Source organism: Schistocerca gregaria, chromosome 1 (assembly GCF_023897955.1).
Source record: "Schistocerca gregaria isolate iqSchGreg1 chromosome 1, iqSchGreg1.2, whole genome shotgun sequence".
NCBI classification, from domain to species: Eukaryota; Metazoa; Arthropoda; class Insecta; order Orthoptera; family Acrididae; genus Schistocerca; species Schistocerca gregaria.
This window is the reverse complement of record NC_064920.1, coordinates 519,867,298-519,888,408: the sequence shown is the minus strand read 5'-3', so window position 1 is coordinate 519,888,408 and position 21,111 is coordinate 519,867,298. Positions and strand designations below refer to the sequence as shown.

The following is a 21,111-nucleotide window of genomic DNA, read 5'->3' as shown; positions in this document are numbered from 1 at the left end:
AGATGGAAGGTGTGAGGGAGTTCACAAGACTTTTTTGGGTATCTCATCATTTAAGAGAATTTCCTATGTAAATCAAGGGTCCCAATGAGGCACGTAAGAGTTAACCTGTCTTGTACATTCACAACAGTGTACTTCCCTACAGAGTGAAATATTTCTAAATGAATGAACATTCTTTGCAGGAATTGGGGTACTAACAATAAGTACATATTCATTTCCCTTATTCTTTTTTCAGGCCTGACAGTTTATGGTTAAAAACTGTATAAACGTTTTCCATCAGAGGAAGAATGGGAAACAAATGGCTTTACTAACATGAACTATTTGTTCAGTGAAATTACTGCCAATTAAAGATTTGATACTAACAACAGTGATTTTTTTTTCAAATCTCTGTTATGATAGATATTGTGATAGTTAATAAAAATTGTGATTGCTGATGACACTGCTCTTATTAAAATAATTGGCCTTAAAATTAGCATTTCTTTTGTACATCAGGCTTTTGTTTATACTGTTTTGTAATATCATAAGCAAAATATGAAGAAAACTAAACAATCACTAAGCAAGATCAGATAATGATAAACATAGTAGTTTAATTGTGTTCTGTAAATTCTAGAATTAAAGCAATAATTATTTATGTAAGTGCAGAGATGCTGTCAGTCATTTTTAACCTACTACCATTGTAAATTTTATAAATGGAGGTGATTTGATGTCCATGTACCTTTTTCTGTAGTACCATTGGAATATATTACCTTCCTTTCTGTTTCAGTTTAGATATGTGTTTCTTTACATAGAAAGTAAAGAGGTTGAAAAAAATGGTAACACCATAAGAAATGCATACAAGAACTTGAACATAATACAGATGCTAGCCATTCTCAGTGCATATTACAACAATAGATAAAATTTTGCTCCAGTTTCTCTAGAAAGCCCATAATATGTTGTACAATGAGACATACAACTAGTACTCTACCAACAAGTAACTCTCTTCTTTTTACTGAGGCCCCTAACACAAGAAATTCATAGAACAACACAGAATTTAAACCATGGGAATGAGATCTGGGAGTCATTATGGCCTTGAGATAGGATACCCCTTCCTAGTCCACTTATGAGTATATTTCATAATCATGTGCTCACAGATATTCATATGAAAGTGGCATGGTAGAGCATCATACCAAAACTATGTCCACTTATAAACAACAAAATGTACAGTTTCGAACAAGTGCGGCAGCATATCTGAGTTGAACTCAAGTAGCATCACTGTTCAAATTGGGTGGAACCAAATACAGAACTGCTATGATTTACACATGTTTTGATTTGCAACTGAGGTGTTATTTCATCTTTACATCTATTCTGACAACTTCCCTGGTTGACATTATTAAGTGTTGGACACAGATTTTGTTACTCGTTGTATGGACTGTGTTCTAATCCTGACAGACAACTAGGGAAGTTATCGAGATAAAATGACAACTTGGGTGAAAATCCAAGAACTGAGAAATCCTCAAGAATCAAGGTCCTAATTGTTCTTCTTGTTCAAATCTCTCCCATAAGTTATTCATGCATTATTGCTTGATATCTGAGACTAACATGGCATATGAATTTTCATCACCACAAGCTTAGCTATTGTGCCAGTTGGTCCATCACAGATGATAGTGACCATCATGAATTTCCTGACTGTTTTGATATGGTGCACCATGAATTGCTCTCCTGTGCCAACCTCTACATCCCAGAGAAGCACTCAAGACATTTCTGTTATCTTGTCCCTTTTTCTTGTCACTGTTCTCATGTGTTACATCCTTCACCAATTCCAGGGAAAACCACCACATTCCTTACTTTATAAGTCCATCCAATTTTCAACATTCTTCTATGGTACCACATCTCAAATGCTTTGATACTCTTCTCTTCCACACTTACCACAGTCCATAATTCATTACCATTCAATACTATACTCCAAATATACATTATCAGAAATTTCTTTTCTCAAATTAAGACCCATGTTTAATACTAGTAGTTTTCTTTTGGATGGAAATGCTCTCTTTGCCTGTGCTAGTCTGCTTTTAATGTCCTCCTAGCCTTGTCTGTAATGGGTTATTTTGCTTTCAAGGCATCAGAGTTCCTCAACTTCATGCACTTTGTGATCATCGGTTTTGATGTAAGTTCCTCAGTATTCTCATTTCTGCTACTTCTCAGTACTTTTGTCTTTCTTTAGTTTATTCTCAGTTCATACTCTATACTCATCAGACTATTCATTCCACACAGCAGATTTTGTAATGCTTCATCTTCACTGAAGATACTAATTTCATCAGCAAATCTTATCATTTATACCCTTTCATCCCAAATTTTAATATTTTTGTTTCCTCTTCATTCTTGTGCATAGTATGTATTATTTGTCTTACCATATTGCTTATTCTTGTTTCCCTCAGAATTTCAAACATCTTGCACTATTTTAAGCTGTCAGACAGTGTTTCAGGTTGACAAATTCTATGATCTAGTCTTAAATTTTCTTCGTCTTGCTTCTGTTATCAATTGCAATATGAGGGTTGTCATTCTGCTACATTTACCTTTAGTAAAACCAAACTGACTGTCATTTAAAGTTCCTCAAATGTCATTTCCATTTTTCTGTATGTTATTCTTGCAAGCACCTTGGATGCATAAGCTGTTAAGCTGATCGTGTGATAGTTCTTGCACTTAACTACTCTAGCTATCTTTGGAGCTGAATAGGCCAAATTTTTCCAAAAGTATGGTTGTATGTAGACAGTCTCATAGATTCTACATACCAGTCTGAATAGTGATTTGGTTGCCACTTCCCTCAATGATTTTAGAAATTTTGATTGAATGTTATGTATCATTTCTGCTTTATTTGCTCTCAAGTCTCCCTGAGCTCTTTTAAATTCTAAATTTAATACCTGATCCCCTATGTCTCCAGTTTCTTCTCTATCACATCATCAGACAAATTCTTCCCCTCATAAAGACCTTCAGTGTGCCCTTTCCACCTATCTGCTCTCTTGTCTGCATTTAACAGAGGAATTCCCACTGCACTTTTAATGTTGGCAATATTGCTTTTACTTTCACCAAGGCTTGTTTTTGAATTTATATATGCTGAATCAGTCCAACCAACAATCTTTCCTTTTTTATTTCTTCACATTTTTCCTGCAACAATCTCACCTTGTCTTCCCTGCTGTCCTATTTTTTTTTCATTCCTGAGTGATTTATATTGCTGTGTTTGACTTTTCCTTAACATTTTTGTACTTCTTTCTATCATTGATCTACTGAAGGATATCATCTGTTACCCAAAAATTCTTCATAGTTAACTTGGTTGTGCCAGTTTTTGTCCTTCCAACATCTATGATTGCTCTTTTTAAAGATATCCATGCTTCTTCAACTGAACTGTCTACTGTGGTACTCTTTGTCAAAGTATTCACATATTTAGTGAACTTCAAATGTGTCTCATCATTCCTCAGTACTTATGTATTCTGCTTCCTTCCAGGCTGATTCTTCCATACCATTCTCTTAATCTTCACTCTAATCCTCACCATTACTAAATTGTATGTGATCTGAGTCTTTAACTGATCTTAGGTACATCTTACAATGCAGTATCTGATTTTGGAATCTCTGATGAACTGGTAACTTCATGTATCTCCAGGACTTGTTCAGTTATGTCTCCTCCTCTTGTTGTTCGTGAACAGTGTTTTTGCAATTATTAACTGAGAGTTATTGCAGAACTCAATTAGTCTTTCTCCTTTCCCCTTATTCATAATGAAGGCCATATTCTCCCTTACTCTTTCTTCTATTCCTTCTCCTACACCTGCGTAACGATCCTCCACATTTATTGGATTTCCCTTTCCCTCTACATATTGAACTACCTGTTCAGTATCTTCTTATATTTTCTCTATCTGTTCATCTTCTGTTAGTGACATTGGCATGTATGCTTGAACTATTGTTGTCACCATTGGTTTGCTGTTGAATCTTCTGAGAACAACCCTGAACCATTCTCATTAACTCAGTGTCTATGCCATACTCACATTCATATTGAATCCTACTTTTGTTATACCAGTTTAGGAATATTTTGCCAATAGAGAGATTACCATAACACTTTCAATTACTGGTTGCTTGTCTGGTAGATACACTTTATATATCTATAATGTAGTGGTTTACATTGCCTTCTGCATCCTCATGCTGGCCATTGCCAATTCTTCTGCCTTTTAGTGGCAGTTTTGCACTTAAAGGCCAAGGGGGTACCTTGAACTCAGCATCCTCCTGTGCCTCATTGGCATGGCAGTTGGAAGAATGAGGCTGAATTCTAGTGCTGGAAGTTTCTGGGTGCCTTTGCTGATGATTTTTATTCAGTATTTTAGCTTGGGGAGATTCCAACGCAGGACCCATGTTGTTTTGATTACTAGTCAAAGATGCTACCACTTGACCATGAACCTAGTACTGCAAGCTGTAGAAAATTTGAAATGGTACTTAATAATCCACTGACAGAACTGAAATGTAAATGTTGTGTGGCTAGGGCCTCCCATTCGGTAGACCGTTTGCCGTGTGCAAGTCTTTCGATTTGACGCCACTTCAGCGACTTACGCGTCAATGGGGATGAAATGATGAAGATTAGGACAACACAACACCCAGTCCCTGAGTGGAGAAAATCTCCAACCCAGCCGAGAATCGAACCCAGATCCTTAGGATTGACATTCTGTCGCGCTGACCATTCAGCTACTGGGGGCGGACATTGACAGAACTGAACTCTATGTACATAATGATTTGGCCACATTGATTATAAATACTGGTTATACTAAGCATACAATGGTTGTGAAGCGAGTACATGCCCCACTATATTCTTTGAACTGTGAACTACAAGGAAAAATTGATGTGTGCTTATTTCATCCAAGAGCATTTCCTCAGTTTCTACTGTACGTACAATTATTTTCCTAGAACCTTGTACAGTTCTGTGACTTTAACAGTCAAGTTTTTTGTCCATTTTATCCACAGCCATAAATTTCTTCTAGTTAGTTTGTTGTGAAATTTATCTTTGTGGATTTGTTTTGATTTCCAGGCTCTGTACCTTTCTGCAGGTTTCATTAAACACATATCCAGAAATTCCTCTAAAGAACATGGTAATGGAAAGTTCTTGGTGCAATGTAACATACTGAAGGAGTAAAACTTAGAACTCATCAAACTGTTGAGATGCTGATTTGTCAATGGCACATAAACAACAATGAGTATAATGGTACTTTTTGGATGGCTGTAGAATACACATAAATAAACTTACACCTGTATTTCTACATTGTCTTTGATGACTACACCATGAGCTCATTTTAGCCATAGGCAGGGGAAGTTGGATGAAATTCACAGTGATGCAGTAAACTGGATTGGAGGAGAGAGATAGAAGAGAGGACAAAGAAGACTGTGGAGGTGGGTGTGAGGCTGAATCTATCGTGAATTGAGGCCAGGGAGAGTATGAAGTGGATAGGTGCATTGCAAGGATAGCTATCATCTATGAATCCAGAGAATTTAGTGTTGTGGGAAAGAATCCAGAGGGCATGGTATGTGAAGTACCCATTGAAAAAGAGAAGTTTTTGCTCACCAACACATACTGTCACTGGATGGTCAACTCTGCTCTTGGTGGCGGCATCCAAGAGCATTTCCTCAGTTTCTACTGTACGTACAATTATTTTCCTAGAACCTTGTACAGTTCTGTGACTTTAACAGCCAAGTTTTTTGTCCATTTTATCCACAGCCATAAATTTCTTCTAGTTAGTTTGTTGTGAAATTTATCTTTGTGGATTTGTTTTGATTTCCAGGCTCTGTACCTTTCTGCAGGTTTCATTAAACACATATCCAGAAATTCCTCTAAAGAACATGGTAATGGAAAGTTCTTGGTGCAATGTAACATACTGAAGGAGTAAAACTTAGAACTCATCAAACTGTTGAGATGCTGATTTGTCAATGGCACATAAACAACAATGAGTATAATGGTACTTTTTGGATGGCTGTAGAATACACATAAATAAACTTACACCTGTATTTCTACATTGTCTTTGATGACTACACCATGAGCTCATTTTAGCCATAGGCAGGGGAAGTTGGATGAAATTCACAGTGATGCAGTAAACTGGATTGGAGGAGAGAGATAGAAGAGAGGACAAAGAAGACTGTGGAGGTGGGTGTGAGGCTGAATCTATCGTGAATTGAGGCCAGGGAGAGTATGAAGTGGATAGGTGCATTGCAAGGATAGCTATCATCTATGAATCCAGAGAATTTAGTGTTGTGGGAAAGAATCCAGAGGGCATGGTATGTGAAGTACCCATTGAAAAAGAGAAGTTTTTGCTCATCAACACATACTGTCACTGGATGGTCAACTCTGCTCTTGGTGGCGGCCATACATATAACTGGTTTGTGATCATGCTCATACACACTCTAAAGCTAAAAAAATAAAAAATAAAGAGAGAGAGAGAGAGAGAGAGAGAGAGAGAGAGAGAGAGAGAGAGAGAGAGAGAGAGAGAGAGAGAGAGGGAGGGAGGGAGAGAGAGAGAGATAGAGAGATAGATAGATAGACAGATAGATAGAGAGAGAGAGAGAGCGACAGAGAGAGAGAGAGAGAGAGAGAGAGAGAGAGAGAGAGAGCGACAGTGAGAGAGAGAGAGAGAGAGAGAGAGAGAGAGAGATGCATCATGAAGGGACTATATCTGTAAGGGACGGATATCAGTAGATGTGATGTTCATATACAGACAAACAAATGATTCCAATTTCAGAAAAAATTGACGATTTATTCAAGAGAAAGAGCTTCACAAACTGAGCATGTCAGTATCGCATTGCTTCATCTCTGGCTCTCATGCAAGCAGTTATTCGCCTTGGCATAGATTGATAGAGTTGTTGGATGTCCTTCTGAGGAATATTGTGCCAAATTCGGTCCACCTGGCACATTATATCATCAAAATCCCAAGCTGGGTTTAGGGTCCTTCCCATAATGCTGTGAATGCTCTCAATTGGTGGAAGATCTGACAACCTTGCTGGCCAAGGTAGGGTTTGGCAAGTACAAAGACAAATAGAAGACATTATCTTGTTGAAATGTAAGCCCGGGATGGCTTGCCTTGAACAGAATAAAAACAGGACATAGAATATCATCAACATACCACTGTGCTGTATGGATGCCACGGATGACAACCAAAATGGTCCTGCCATGAAAGAAATGGCACCCCAGGCCTTAATTTCCTGTTGTCAGACTTTATGGTGGGTGATATTCAGGTTATTATCCTAGTGAATTCTTCAGCTTGGAATAGCATTGGCTGGAGTACAGTTGTCTTCAGTGATTAGTTCTGCTTCAATCTGAGCTGTGATGACCGGTGAATACATGTTTGGAGATGCCTATAACTGTCTAAAGATACTCCAGACAGTGGAGGGATACCAACCTGACTGTCACGTGCCATACTTTATGACAACCAGGAGTGAAACCCTTTGGTTGTAACCCACAGCAGAGTACAAGTGTACGTCAATGACACTCTATGCCCCATTTTGTTGCCCTTCTTAGCAATCCATCCTGTGCTTATATTTCAACAAGATAGTACCTGCCTGCACATGGTGAGAGTTTCTACTGCTTGACTTCATGCTTTCCAAACCCTAATTTGGCACCACAACTGAGACCATTTGAAGCAGTATGAGCAGGGCCCCCAATCATTTTGTGATTTTGATGACCTAATGCTGCAGTTGGCCAGAATTTGGCATGATATCCTTCAGGAGGTCATCCAACAATTCTGTCAATCAATGCCAAGCCAATTAAAGGCTTGAGTAAGGGCCAGAGGTGGACCAAACACATTATTGGCTTTCTCAGTTTGTAAAGCTCATTCTCTTGAATAAGTCATCTGATTTTTCTGAAATTGTAATCATTGGTGTACATATATATAATGTACATCACATCTACTGATTTCCATCCAATTTGGATAATGCCTTCTTGGTGCATCTTATTTTTTTTATCTTAGAGTGTATAATGCTGTGCAGGAATTACAGCAGATCAGATACAGTATATGAGTGCTTTGACAGGTAATCCTGCCTCTAATATAATAGGAAATGCCTGTGATTTGACTGGAGTAGTGTGGGTGTGGTGGAAAAGTCTTGCACCTGTGTCTTCATGGGATTATGATCCCTGTGGCAAGGATGTGTATCTTAGTCCATCCTTACACAACACTGATTCCCAATCCCTTATCACATGAGTTATAAACCAGTGGAAGACCCAGATTTGAGTTTAGTCTGTTACACCCATGCGGCACATCCCATTCTAGTCTCATGACAAGCTTATGCTATTATATCACAGGTGGGACCACCTGTGACAGCAGTCACATCATTTACCAGCCCTGTCGTTTCTGCACAGCATTTTACTCATATGTGGACAATGCCACAAGTTAGTTCATTAGCATGAATGGCCACTGCCAAACTGTGACAATGGGCAAATTTGACCACCCAATAGCAGAACATGTTTCTGTGCACAACATTCTCAGTTTCAATGGCTGTTTCACAACCCATGTCCCTTGGATCCTTTCTTCCAACACCAACTTATCCTAATGATATCTCCTTCAATCTTGTACCCATTTTGGCTTCAGCCTCTGCTAACTTCTGTTTCACACCCTACGACAGTAGATTCTGTCAACCTGCATCCTCCCTCCTCCATCCTCCCTCTTATTTTGTTTGTCTTCACATTCCAAGCCGCTCTCCCATATCATGTACTGTGGCCACATTTCTATCTTATGTACATGCTTCCTTTCAGTTCTGTCTATCAGCCATCCTTTACCAATTCTTCCTCACATTCCTTGGTTCATTTCTCCCCTTATTCACTCCACCCAACACGTCCCCTGCAACTGACTGAATTGCAGTTCAAGCACATTCTAGTCAGCTGTGACAATGTAGCCATACAAGTATCTGTGTTTGTGTACTCTGTAGCTCTGTTGGAGGATTTACTAGCCATGTTCTCAGTTTTGTCTATGAGCCTATAGTGACTCAGAACATCAGTGCATTGTTACCAGTACTCATTTAATCCTTACTTAAAGCTCTGTAGTGAGTGATACTCTATCTTTGACAAAGACTCTTGGAATGTAGGCAGTGTTAAACTCTTCCTTCAATGTATCATAGATTATTGTGATCATTTATCAAGGTAGTTCCACCAACTACAGTGTTAAAGGGAATTATTAGTTATCAAATGAAAGCAATTTATAAACATGTGCCGCAAATCCATTGCTCATTCAAGACCTTGTAATGAAATATCAGCTTCCAGCTAGTGGTTGTCTACATCAAATACTTAGTTTAAGACCCTCTATCACCCATACATTTTGGTCTCTGTAAAGTTAATAGACCACCTATAAGTCTTATGAGTCTTTCTAAGAATTCTCTGGAAACATATTTTCTACTTTCTTGTCATTAGAGTCTGAGGTGATCTTACCAATGTCAGTCCATTGAACCATGCTCAGAATTGCCCAGATGTCGTACAAGTACTAGTTTTAATAAAATTTAACCATTATATTGATCCCCAGTCTCAGAAATGAATACTCGATGGCTACTGTCAGAATGTTTGGTACTAGCTTACAGTAATATTTTTAACATATATGCAGGAAGCCTAGACCCGCACAACACAAACTAGCATATTTTGCAAGGACTAATCTTCAGTGAAATCTGTTATTCTGGCGAATATGGAGGAAGCATAGACCCACATAATACACACTAGTATAATATATTGAAAGGACTTATCTTCAGTGAAATCTGTCATTCTGGTGATGTTATGTTTAATATTGTATACTCATGCACCTTACTTTGTATTAATGTTTCATATTCTTTTTCTAAAGCAAGCAATTGCAGAAAGTGCAAATTTAGCTCAGATGAAAGCTGGTGGCCCGAGGTTTGTGATTGGTTCTTCAGAAAATACTTTATGTAAGTATCTCACTCTTTTTACACCATTATGTAACTAAATGGAATGGCTCATTCTTTTGCATGAGTCACAATATTTGAAGAACAAAAATCTGTCACATTAAGCTTTTTAGTGTTTCTATTGGTGCATCTAAAATTCATTTTACCAATTACTTTCTTTACAGTTAAAAGTGAATAAGTTTAATATTAACAATCTACTATGCATAATCACATCACATGACTAAAAAATTAATAAATAAATAATAAATTATGATATAATTGCCGCTGAGTTATAAATGCTAGAGATAACTGTCAAACACACGACATGTTGTATTACATTTATGGTATGGGGTGTTCTTAAGTGGACTGTGTGTACAAAAGTGGTTATTGTTTGCCATTGTACTGAACTATTAAGAACAAGCTGCACTTTGGCTTATATTTCTTTATCAGCAACAACAAAAAATGTAATTATTGAATTCAAATTTATGTCATGGTATGCTTTTATTATGATTTCCTCATTTTATGGAATGAAAAATTATACTGTAGAGAAAATGAGTTGTATATCAAATCATACACCCCCCAATGAACCATGGACCTTGCCGTTGGTGGGGAGGCTTGCGTGCCTCAACGATACAGATATCTGTACAGTAGGTGCAACCACAGCAGAGGGGTATCTGTTGAGAGGCCAGACAAACATGTGGTTCCTGAAGAGGTGCAGCAGCCTTTTCAGTAGTTGCAGGGGCAACAGTCTGGATGATTCACTGATCTGGCCTTGTAACATTAACAAAAATGGCCTTGCTGTTCTGGTACTGCGAACGACTGAAAGCAAGGGGAAACTACAGCCGTAATTTTTCCCGAGGGCATGCAGCTTTACTGTATGATTAAATGATGATGGCGTCCTCTTGGGTAAAATATTGTGGAGGTAAAATAGTCCCCCATTCGGATCTCCGGGCGGGGACTACTCAAGAGGACATTGTTATCAGGAGAAAGAAAACTGGCGTTCTACGGATTGGAGCATGGAATGTCAGATCCCTTAATTGGGCAGGCAGGTTAGAAAATTTAAAAAGGGAAATGGATAGGTTAAAGTTAGGTATAGTGGGAATTAGTGAAGTTTGGTGGCACGAGGAACAAGACGTTTGGTCAAGCGAATACAGGGTTATAAATACAAAATCAAATAGTGGTTATGCAGGAGTAGGTTTAATAATGAATAGGAAAATAGGAATGCAGGTAAGCTACTACAAACAGCATAGTGAATGCATTATTGTGGCCAAGATAGATACGAAGCCCACACCTACTACAGTAGTACAAGTTTATATGCCAACTAGCTCTGCAGATGACGAAGAAATTGATGAAATGTATGATGAAATAAAAGAAATTATTCAGATAGTGAAGGGAGACAAAAATTTAATAGTCATGGGTGACTGGAATTCGAGTGTAGGAAAAGGTAGTAAGGAAACATAGTAGGTGAATATGGATTGGGACTAAGAAATGAAAGAGGATGCCGCCTGGTAGAATTTTGCACAGAGCACAACTTAATCGTAGCTAACACTTGGTTTAAGAATCATGAAAAAAGGTTGTATACATGGAAGAACCCTGGAGATACTAAAAGGTATCAGGTAGATTATATTATTGTAAGACAGAAATTTAGGAACCAGGTTTTAAATTCTAAGACTTTTCCAGGGGCAGATGTGGACTCTGACCACAATCTACTGGTTATGAACTGTAGATTAAAACTGAAGAAACTGCAAAAAGGTGGGAATTTAAGGAGATGGGATCTGGATAAACTGAAAGAACCAGAGACTGTACAGAGTTTCAGGGAGAGCATAAGGGAACAATTGACAGGAATGGGGGAAAGAAATACAGTAGAAGAAGAATGGGTAGCTGTGAGAGATGAAGTGGTGAAAGCGGCAGAGGATCAAGTAGGTAAAAAGACGAGGGATAGTAGAAATCCTTGGGTAACAGAAGAAATATTGAATTTAATTGATGAAAGGGAAAAATATAAAAATGCAGTAAATGAAGCAGGCCAAAAGGAATACAAATGTCTCAAAAATGAGATCGACAGGAAGTGCAAAATGGCTAACCAGGCAAGGCTAGAGGACAAATGTATGGATGTAGAGGCTTATCTCACTAGGGGTAAGATAGATAGAGCCTACAGCAAAATTAAAGAGACCTTTGGAGAAAAGAGAGCCACCTGTATGAATATCAAGAGCTCAGATGGAAACCCAGTTCTTAGCAAAGCGGGGAAAGCAGAAAGGTGGAAGGAGTATATAGAGGGTCTATACAAGGGTGATGTATTTGAGGACAATATTATGGAAATGGAAGAGGATGTAGATGAAGATGAAATGGGAGATATGATACTGCGTGAAGAGTCTGACAGAACACTGAAAGACCTGAGTAGAAACAAGGCTCCGGGAGTAGACAACATTCCATTAGAACTACTGACGGCCTTGGGAGAGCCAGTCCTGACAAAACTCTACCATCTGGTGAGCAAGATGTATGAGACAGGCGAAATACCCTAAGACTTGAAGAAGAATATAATAATCCTAATCCCAGGTGTTGAGAGATGTGAAAATTACCGAACTATCAGTTTAATAAGTCACGGCTGCAAAATACTAACGCAAATTCTTTACAGACGAATGGAAAAACTGGTAGAAGCTGACCTAGGGGAAGATCAGTTTGGATTCCATAGAAATATTGGAACATGTGAGGCAGTACTGACCCTATGACTTATTTTAGAAGCTAGATTAAGGAGAGGCAAACCTACATTTCCAGCATTTGTAGACCTAGAGAAAGCTTTTGACAATGAGGATAGAGTAGCATGGAGAGCTGCATCAAACCAGTGTCAGGACTGAAGACCACAACAACAACAACAACAACAACAACAACATCAAATCATATATGGTTACATATACAGAGTGAATCAAAACTCCACCTACAGTCTTACAGAGGTTGTTCAGAAATACCTTCTGAGTAGTTTGGTTTAAGGAACCATCATTTCCAGCAGACTGTCACAGGTTAATAATGTAACTGTGGCACATTCAGTTTGTTGCCAAAGACACAATTATTAATGTGAAAATACTTTATAACAGTGAAGATACCTTTGTCAGACAAATTACTGTACTGTTGTGTTTTCTGTCACAATGAGAATAGCTCAGCATAGTGTTGTTGTTTCACTCTTCCACGGCATTCAGTGAACCCACAGATGAGATTTGTCCCAGCCAATTCTTAATCAGTAAACCTATCCATACTCCTGTGTATTACTGTTAATGTAAAACTAACATTGCAAAGAATTAGATGTAAGTTAGAACCAAGTAATATTGAATGAAATAGGTAAAAATTTGAAGGTTGTGCCATAGGGTGTACAATACTCTGGTATAAAGGTATTTAATGCTCTTCCTCCAGAAATCAAATGTGAAGTAGCCAACAAATCTACATTTAAAGAGCTTCTAATGCAATTTCTTTTAGCCATGTCATTTTACAGTTTGGAAGAGTTTATGAAACACAGTGAGAAAATGCCTTAAAATAAAATAAGGTGTATTATCATCTAAATTGTACATTAAGCTGCACATTCTTGTCACATATGTAACTCTTTTAATGTCAACTGCTTATATTTAACTCTCTGGGTTACATGATCTTTTCATATTTAATTTACTATGTTTTATACTTTGTAATCTGTAGGCCTAAGTTTTCTCATTTCATCATATTGTGTTATGGATCACTGTAGTAGTTACATAAATTTCTAATCTTTACTTTTAAACATAGTATATTAGTACTTGTCATTGACAATGTAAAAATTGGCACACACTACATTCACATGATATTCTCACAGTTGGATCCATGGTGTAAGAAATAAGCAAATAAAAATCTTGTAAGTGAAGAAGAGCAAAATGGGTGCTACTGCTGTCAACAGCAGGTACCATGAGCAAATGGAAACAAGACACACAGCACATACCATCAATATGCGGCCTGTTGTCCACTATTTCCAGTGCAATACAGATACAAAGGTGACTGGGGCAAGATACTAAATGAAAAACAACTCTATTGTGAGCCACTGGAGATCCTGGATCCCTTATACAACAATACTCAGAAGTTAGACTTGAACACCCTCTGAAAATTTATGAGGGGAGTTCTGGTTCACCCTTTATATTACACTGTTTGTGTCATTTTTGCATTATCTTTCACTGATTGAGTCAAGGTGTCTGTGCAGCATGGTATTTTGTACTTTTTCAAATGTCTGTGTGTCGAATGCTAAATTTGTACTATTTTGACAACTGTAAATTACATTTGTGCTTCTTCGAAGTTTTGGCAACAGTATTATTGTTCAGTGATGCCCCCTAATGTTAGTGTGTATTTATATGATAAAACATATTTTTTAGTATTTTATGATAATTATGAGTGTTTTATGTGTAGAAAATTAGTAACTACAGTTGGATAATCTACAGAGGAGCAAATTATTTTTAGAAAGTCATTTCTCTTATTGTAGTGTAGGTACTTACATGATTAGTGTAATATTTCCACTTTTTCTTCTGATTGACCTGTTTCTTGTTAGTGAGTATTTGAAATTTTATGATTGCAGCATAAACTTAGCACTCAGTCAACCCTGTTATATTGTGCATATTGTAACTGTCATATCTAATGGTTGTTGTAGTTTAGCACTGTTTTGAACATAGTTACACAAATGTGGGGGTTACCTTGACAGACTTTCAAGCCACGAAATTATCTTAAAGGAATCCATAACATTTTGTTCAGTTGTTCTTTCTCATTATAATACAAATCAATTTCTTGAGTGTTGTAGCTTCAGATCTTAAAGAGTACTTGCAATTCTCATTTTGTAATAGACCTGAATTTAGAACAGCATCTCTGAGACTCCTTTAAAATTAATTGTTTAGTGTTCATATACACATAGCACCAGTCAGAAAGCAGTCCCACTGTGATTGCTGTTCTCAGACATGGAATTAATAAACAGCTGTTTATAAGCAGCTGGAATGGACCTGACTGTTATTGAGCTGTTGGAACCTGCGCCAGATGGATGTGTTGAACAAACTGCTGAGAGTCATATACCAGAGGTACCAAACATACCTCAAGTACTCTCCTCACGAATGGATAGTGTCTCTTCTGCAAGAAGCACAGGACCTGTTACCATATTTCTACTTGGCTGTGACTGATGTGTCAGTGATACGTCTAGTGTCCTTATAGTTAGAAGTAGATGCAAATAAAACTTATAGCAGTTACTGACATTGCCACATAATATAAAAACATGACAGAACTGTGATGAACACTCATAATGCTTGATGTAAGGCCATCATTAACACACTGTGCTAGTGATGACCATACATTATGTTCTTATGGACAATGAGTGTTCATCCCTGCTTTATCACATTTTTATATTGCCTGAGAATGTAAATCATGGATATAAATTTTATTAGCATCTATTTCCAAGTATAAGGGGGCAGATCAATATGATGATCATCAGACCGAAACTGGTTACCTAATTCAAATTTGAGATCAAAGACTGCTTTGGGATGCAGGAAATCCCACAGTATTACTCCTATCCTTATAAACAATAAGTCTGACATGATGTCTTCAGTTGAAACTGAACCAGTGAAACACACTTTATCTGTTGGGAAGTCTGCACTTACCAACACAGGACAGCAGTGCAGAAGATTAGGGGTCTGTAAAATGTTGGCAGTTCAAATGTACAACAAATGATGGTGTGCCATACAGAAATGAAAGCAGAAGATGAGGAAGATTACTTCTGTGTATGATCCTGGGGGCCTTATTTGATATGACAGAAAGGTTGTCCTGGCAGCCATTGAGAACACCAGGAGCAACCAATTGCATATTGTGGTGCACATTAGACAAACAGTGCCTGTTACCAGGGGTCTGAGATTGTATGTTTTTCATACCAGTGGCTGATGGAGAATTTTGAGGGGACCAGTCTTAACTGATGAGTTTCAACTAAGCTCACAATCTGTTGTATTGTCATCAGAACTAATCATATCCCTATGGTTCTGAGCTGAGGAAAAGGCTTGAAACAGAAATTTCAAAGGCTAATGATTAATAGAAAATCTAATAAAGATGTGAAACAAATACTAACAAAGGAATAGAGGGCTTGGCCGGTACTTACCTCAGTCCAGTACAGCTGATAGATACACAATAGTATCCCCCTTGTCACCCAACATTATCCTGGCCTCGAATACACCAACAAATTACTCCGCCAGGGATATGACTTTCTCAAGTCAACCCCTGAAATGAGATCATCCCTTGACCAAATTATCCCCACACCACCCAGAGATTATTATGTAACCTAATAATAAAAAATGCCACACACAGATAAGAGGGTCATCCACAAAGTAAATTCCATTTGGTTATATAAAACAAACACAAACGTGTACAGATACAGAAAAAGCACTTATTTTACAAAAATCTGCAACTGTTAAAAGTACACTCCTGGAAATGGAAAAAAGAACACATTGACACCGGTGTCTGAGACCCACCATACTTGCTCCGGACACTGCGAGAGGGCTGTACAAGCAATGATCACACGCACGGCACAGCGGACACACCAGGAACCGCGGTGTTGGCCGTCGAATGGCGCTAGCTGCGCAGCATTTGTGCACCGCCGCCGTCAGTGTCAGCCAGATTGCCGTGGCATACGGAGCTCCATCGCAGTCTTTAACACTGGTAGCATGCCGCGATAGCATGGACGTGAACTGTATGTGCAGTTGACGGACTTTGAGCGAGGGCGTACAGTGGGCATGCGGGAGGCCGGGTGGACGTACCGCCAAATTGCTCAACACGTGGGGCGTGAGGTCTCCACAGTACATCGATGTTGTTGCCAGTGGTCGGCAGAAGGTGCACGTGCCCGTCGACCTGGGACCGGACCGCAGCGACGCACGGATGCACGCCAAGACCATAGGATCGTACGCAGTGCCGTAGGAGACCACACCGCCACTTCCCAGCAAATTAGGGACACTGTTGCTCCTGGGGTATCGGCGAGGACCATTCGCAACCATCTCCATGAAGCTAGGCTACGGTCCCGCACACCGTTAGGCCATCTTCCGCTCACGCCCCAACATCGTGCAGCCCGCCCCCAGTGGTGTCGCGACAGGCGTGAATGGAGGGACGAATGGAGACGTGTCGTGTTCAGCGATGAGAGTCGCTTCTGCCTTGGTGCCAATGATGGTCGTATGCGTGTTTGGCGCCGTGCAGGTGAGCGCCACAATCAGGACTGCATACGACCGAGGCACACAGGGCCAACACCCGGCATCATGGTGTGGGGAGCGATCTCCTATACTGGCCGTACACCTCTGGTGATCGTCGAGGGGACACTGAATAGTGCACGGTACATCCAAACCGTCATCGAACCCATTGTTCTACCATTCCTAGACCGGCAAGGGAACTTGCTGTTCCAACAGGACAATGCACGTCTGCATGTATCCCGTGCCACCCAACGTGCTCTAGAAGGCGTAAGTCAACTACCCTGGCCAGCAAGATCTCCGGATCTGTCCCCCATTGAGCATGTTTGGTACTGGATGAAGCGTTGTCTCACGCGGTTTGCACGTCCAGCATGAACGCTGGTCCAACTGAGGCGCCTGGTGGAAATGGCATGGCAAGCTGTTCCACAGGACTACATCCAGCATCTCTACGATCGTCTCCATGGGAGAATAGCAGCCTGCATTGCTGCGAAAGGTGGATATACACTGTACTAGTGCTGACATTGTGCATGCTCTGTTGCCTATGTCTATGTGCCTGTGGTTCTGTCAGTGTGATCATGTGATGTATCTGACCCCAGTTATGTGTCAATAAAGTTTCCCCTTCCTGGGACAATGAATTCACGGTGTTCTTATTTCAATTTCCAGGAGTGTATTTTTCCGCATAGGTTCTGAAATTTTGTAGGCACATGTCAGAGTGTGGAACGAGTTTCTGCATGCTTTCTTCATAGAAGGTTGCGCCTGTGTATTCAACCATGTGGTAACATGTTCTTTCAGCTCATCATCGTTGAAGTGTTCACCACTAAGGAGAGATTTTAGGTCTAAGAAGAGATGAAAGTCACTAGGAGTGAGGTCCAGGCTGTATGGAGAATGATCAAATGCGTCCTGCATCCCAGTGAAATTCACATAAGAGTTGTTTGGTCAAAAAAAAAAAAAAAAGGCCATTTGACAGTAATTGTCGGTGCTTGTTTTGTATTGCATGATGCAATTTCTTAATGGTCTTGCAGTAACCATGTGCATTGATTGTTTGGCCTCTTGGTAAGAAATCAATCAGCAAAATGCTATTTCTGTCCCAAAATATGGTGCACATAGCTTTTCAAGGGGTCGAGATTTGCTTAGGCTTAACTTTAGTTGGGGATGAAGTGTACCTCCATTCCATTGATTGCCATTTTGTTTCAGGGGTGTGGTATGATACCCAAGTTTCATCCCCCATGACTATCCGAGAAAGAAAACCATCGCCTTCTTCATTGTAGTGTGTCAAAAACTAAAGTGCACTGCCCATCCATTGTTTTTTGTGTTTTCAGTAAGAATTTTGGGTATCCAATGTGAGCAAAGTTTTCTAAATTTCAGTTTTCCATAACAACTTCATTAATTACTGATAATGAGATTTGTGGAACGTCCATAACAAGGGCACTAAGTGTAAACTTACGATTGTGCTTAATCTTCTCTTCAATAGTGTGAACCAGTTCATCAGGAACCACAGATGGCTGTCTACTTCATTCTTCATTGTGCACTTGATCATGTTCTTCATTGAACAGTCTGACCCATCTTCTAACCATTGAATCACTCATATCATTTTGTCTGTAAACTTCACAGATTTGCCAATGAATTTCCTTTTGTTTAACTTTCTTTGCATCTAGATAATGAATCACAGATCTGATTTCACACATGGTGGCATTTTCAATTACGGCTGACATTATAAAGAAGCACTACAAAACACACATCAGCAACAGTGATCTGAAAATAGCATACATATCTTTTCCTTGAGTCAGAGTAACTGCCACACATGCTCAGAATTGTTATCGTAGCACTGCTGTAAATAGAAATAGAAATGGAACTTACTTTGTGGACGACCCTCATAATATAGAGTTTTTGGGCCTTAAAAGTATTTCATTGAGCTAAGAATTTTGTGTAGATAACTTTGGAATACAATTAGTACACTCTGTTTAAAGCTTGTTGTCATTTGTTGTTGGGCAGATGGGGTATCTCATCTATTAGTGCAATGTTAATCCAGATACTGTCTCCTCATGTGTTACAAGCCACCAATCCTGCAGCTGCTGTTGTAGTAGTTCTGTACCTCTGGCCAACAGAAAAAAAATTATTTGATCCCTAACACTGCAGGATGTATGGCTCTCCCTGAAAATGCTCCCCATTATAAGTCTGTTTGCAAGCTCCTTCAGAAATATTCTTCTTTGTACCTTTTCACTAGCATTCAATTTTTAAATGACATATGAGTTCAGTGCAGATACATTTAGAAAGTGGAAGAACATAGCAAGGAGCCATCTTCCTGTTCTCTGGCCAATGCTACTGTTGCTGTATAGCTGGTCACATGTGTATCCACTCTTCTTTTAGTGTAATCATAGAAAGTCACAATATCTGGTTTTTTATCAGCTTCTACACTCCTGGAAATTGAAATAAGAACACCGTGAATTCATTGTCCCAGGAAGGGGAAACTTTATTGACACATTCCTGGGGTCAGATACATCACATGATCACACTGACAGAACCACAGGCACATAGACACAGGCAACAGAGCATGCACAATGTCGGCACTAGTACAGTGTATATCCACCTTTCGCAGCAATGCAGGCTGCTATTCTCCCATGGAGACGATCGTAGAGATGCTGGATGTAGTCCTGTGGAACAGCTTGCCATGCCATTTCCACCTAGCGCCTCAGTTGAACCAGCGTTCGTGCTGGACGTGCAGACCGTGTGAGACGACGCTTCATCCAGTACCAAACATGCTCAATGGGGGACAGATCCGGAGATCTTGCTGGCCAGGGTAGTTGACTTACACCTCCTAGAGCATGTTGGGTGGCACGGGATACATGCAGACGTGCATTGTCCTGTTGGAACAGCAAGTTCCCTTGCCAGTCTAGGAATGGTAGAACGATAGGTTCGATGATGATCACCAGAGGTGTACGGCCAGTATAGGAGATCGCTCCCCACACCATGATGCCGGGTGTTGGCCCTGTGTGACTCGGTCGTATGCAGTCCTGATTGTGGCGTTCACCTGCACGGAGCCAAACACGCATACGACCATCATTGGCACCAAGGCAGAAGCGACTCTCATCGCTGAACACGACACGTCTCCATTCGTCCCTCCATTCACGCCTGTCGCGACACCACTGGAGGCGGGCTGCACGATGTTGGGGCGTGAGCGGAAGACGGCCTAACGGTGTGTGGGACCGTAGCCTAGCTTCATGGAGACGGTTGCGAATGGTCCTCGCCGATACCCCAGGAGCAACAGTGTCCCTAATTTGCTGGGAAATGGCGGTGCGGTCCCCTATGGCACTGCGTAGGATCCTATGGTCTTGGCGTGCTTCCGTGCGTCGCTTCGGTCCGGTCCCAGGTCGACAGGCACGTGCACCTTCCGCCGACCACTGGCGACAACATTGATGTACTGTGGTGACCTCACGCCCCACGTGTTGAGCAATTCGGCGGTACGTCCACCCGGCCTCCCGCATGCCCACTATACGCCCTCGCTCAAAGTCCGTCAACTGCACATACGGTTCACGTCCACGCTGTCATGGCATGCTACCAGTGTTAAAGACTGCGATGGAGCTCCGTATGCCATGGCAAACTGGCTGACACTGACGGCGGAGGTGCATAAGTGCTGCGCAGCTAACGCCATTCGACGGCCAACACCGCAGTTCCTGGTGTGTCCGCTGTGCTGTGCGTGTGATCATTGCTTGTATAGCCCTCTCGCAGTGTCCGGAGCAAGTATGGTGGGTCTGACACACCGGTGTCAATGTGTTCTTTTTTCCATTTCCAGGAGTGTATATTTGCATCTACCTTAGCATCACTGCGCATTGACAATATTAGCACTACTGAATAAGATGTCCTGGAAGCATAAGAAACCATGCACATTTTTCATGAAACCAAACAAACTTGAACTCACATTTATTTGTTACTGGGCAGGAACTCGACAAGTATTTCATGCTTGTTTTTCTGTAATGTTCCCACCACAGTCAGCTTCATATCCAGCAATGTTCTGGCAAATGGGACAATGGTATACAATTAT

At 40.2% G+C, this 21,111-nt stretch overlaps 1 protein-coding gene across 1 annotated transcript in view; it reads left to right on the top strand.

Annotated features, from left to right (window-relative positions):
• The window catches only part of LOC126277674 (carboxypeptidase B-like), a 318,726-nt gene that overhangs the window by 221,684 nt on the left and 75,931 nt on the right, over positions 1 to 21,111 (top strand). Inside the window, exon 6 of the mRNA XM_049977382.1 lies at positions 9,813 to 9,897. Coding sequence (XP_049833339.1) covers positions 9,813 to 9,897 — 85 coding nt within the window. The remainder of the gene's footprint in view (positions 1 to 9,812; positions 9,898 to 21,111) is intronic.